Consider the following 2150-nt stretch of genomic DNA (forward strand, 5'->3'; position numbering starts at 1 on the left):
AGCGGAAAGTTTTGCTAGGTCCACCTTTTAGCGGAGGCTATAGCCTACATGTTCATGCATGTACGAGTCTTGCATCTGGTTTATGACCAAAGGAACACGCGCAGTGACATTTTCTACTTAGCTAGCTGTCCTGAACTGCACCTTCAAACAATAAAGCCACCCCTTGTATACACATACAGCCATCCATGGATGACGACGGCGACGAGCTATGGATCGATAACAGTCATGCCCATGCATGCATATGCATTCGCTGTGCACGCTCACTTCCCCCTGTTTCTTCATCCTGAAAAGTCGAGCTCCCTGTTTTCCCATGCATTCCGCGGCGCACAAGAAAACACACATCACCTACTCCTACCTTAGCTGCATCTATATATGAGCTCGTGTGCCAAAACAAACCCTATATATAGACCTCCCCAACGCCTTCAAGTTCCTACACCATGACACAACATCCAGAACCATCTCACTGCAAACCTCCGCAATGGCGTTCCGACGCCCTCTCGCTCTCCACCCGCTCGTGATCGCCTTCGTGCTGGTCTCCTGTCTCGCCGGCACCGCCAAGGCGAAGCAGACGGGCCAGCTGACCGTGTTCTGGGGCCGGAACGCCGGCGAGGGCACGCTGCGCGAGGCCTGCGACACGGGGCTCTACTCCACCGTCGTCATCTCCTTCTACAGCGTCTTCGGGCACGGCCGCTACTGGGGCGACCTCTCCGGCCACCCTCTCGCCGGCGTCGGTGCCGACATCAAGCACTGCCAGTCCAGGAACATCCTCGTTCTCCTCTCCATCGGCGGGCCCGGGAACGGCTACTTCCTCCCGTCCTCGGCCTCCGCCGCAGCCGTCGCCGACAACCTCTGGAACGCGCACCTCGGCGGGCGCCGGAACGGCGTGTACCGCCCGTTCGGCGACGCCGCCGTCGACGGCATCGACTTCTACATCGACCAGGGCGCCCCCGACCACTACGACGAGCTGGCCAGCCGCCTTGAAGGGTACAACCGGTTCTATCGCGCCCGGAAGGGTGTGCGCCTGACGGCGACGCCGCGGTGCGGGTTGCCCGACCCCCGCCTGGGGGCGGCGCTCCGGACGGGGCTGTTCGAGCGCATCCACGTCAGGTTCTACGGCAACGACTCATGCTCGCTGGGGAAGGGCGGGACGTACGGTGTGGTAGGGCAGTGGGAGAAGTGGACGGCGGCGTTCCCGAGGACACAGGTGTACCTGGGCCTCGCGCCAGCGGAGAGCGGCGTGCCGGAGGGGGCGCAGGGCACCGTCGCCGTTTACCTCAAGTACCTCTACTACGACCTGCTGCCCATGGTGCAGAAGGCGAACAACTATGGCGGGGTCATGGTCTGGGACAGGTTCACCGACAAGAAGACACGCTGGAGCAGCGTTGTCAATGGATGGGCCTGATCGTATATATCGCTGGTTTACAGCTACGGATCGGAGTGTATACTACTACTGTGTATGCGTGTGTACGAATAAAACGGCATCTATATCTTTACCTAATCTTTATCTTTACCTACTAACTAGTACAAATGTCCGTGCGTTGCACCGGGCGAAAAAGGCACAACCTGCTTCATATGCCATTGTGCATCATTTTTATATTCAATTTAATAAACAACAATAAAAGGTTAAACATGGAACTTTTTATTTTTAACAAAAGTTAACATTTTCATAAAAATTGGAACACTTATTTAAGATTAGTTAATGTTTTTATTAAAGAACATTTTTTGAATTGATGTTTTCTTTTAAGAATGTTTTTTTCATTTGTAAATGGGGAAAATAGTAAAAATGGAACTTTGCTTTTGGAAAAAAAATTAAGCTCTTTTAGAAAGTGCGAACATATTGTTTTGAAACAAAAAATTTGTGAAGATATGAAAACTGTGAAGATTTTTGAACTTGTTTTTAGGGCATTTTTTTACATCTTCACAGTTGACTTAGATAGAAGGAAGCACAAACTCATCTTCCTTATCGTCCCCATTCTCAAGTCTCCTTTGTCGAAGTGCTCTATGCCGCTGCAACCACACCCCCCCCTTTGGTGCCCTATCCGCTGCGTTCGCCTTGTCCATCACGAGCCCTGCCAGCTAAAATTGATGTTGATAAACTGTTTCGTCAAAGCAACATATATGACCATGGATGTGAATGAAAACATTAAAAG

General features: G+C 52.0%; 1 protein-coding gene across 1 annotated transcript; it reads left to right on the top strand.

Annotated features, from left to right (window-relative positions):
* Window positions 1–424: 424 nt before the first annotated feature.
* LOC123086402 (xylanase inhibitor protein 1-like) lies at window positions 425–1431 on the top strand. The gene has a single exon (XM_044508167.1). The coding sequence runs from the start codon at window positions 479–481 to the stop codon at window positions 1400–1402; it is 924 nt and encodes a 307-aa protein (XP_044364102.1). The 5' UTR covers window positions 425–478; the 3' UTR covers window positions 1403–1431.
* The last annotated feature ends 719 nt before the right edge of the window (window positions 1432–2150 follow it).

Source organism: Triticum aestivum, chromosome 1B (assembly GCF_018294505.1).
Source record: "Triticum aestivum cultivar Chinese Spring chromosome 1B, IWGSC CS RefSeq v2.1, whole genome shotgun sequence".
NCBI classification, from domain to species: Eukaryota; Viridiplantae; Streptophyta; class Magnoliopsida; order Poales; family Poaceae; genus Triticum; species Triticum aestivum.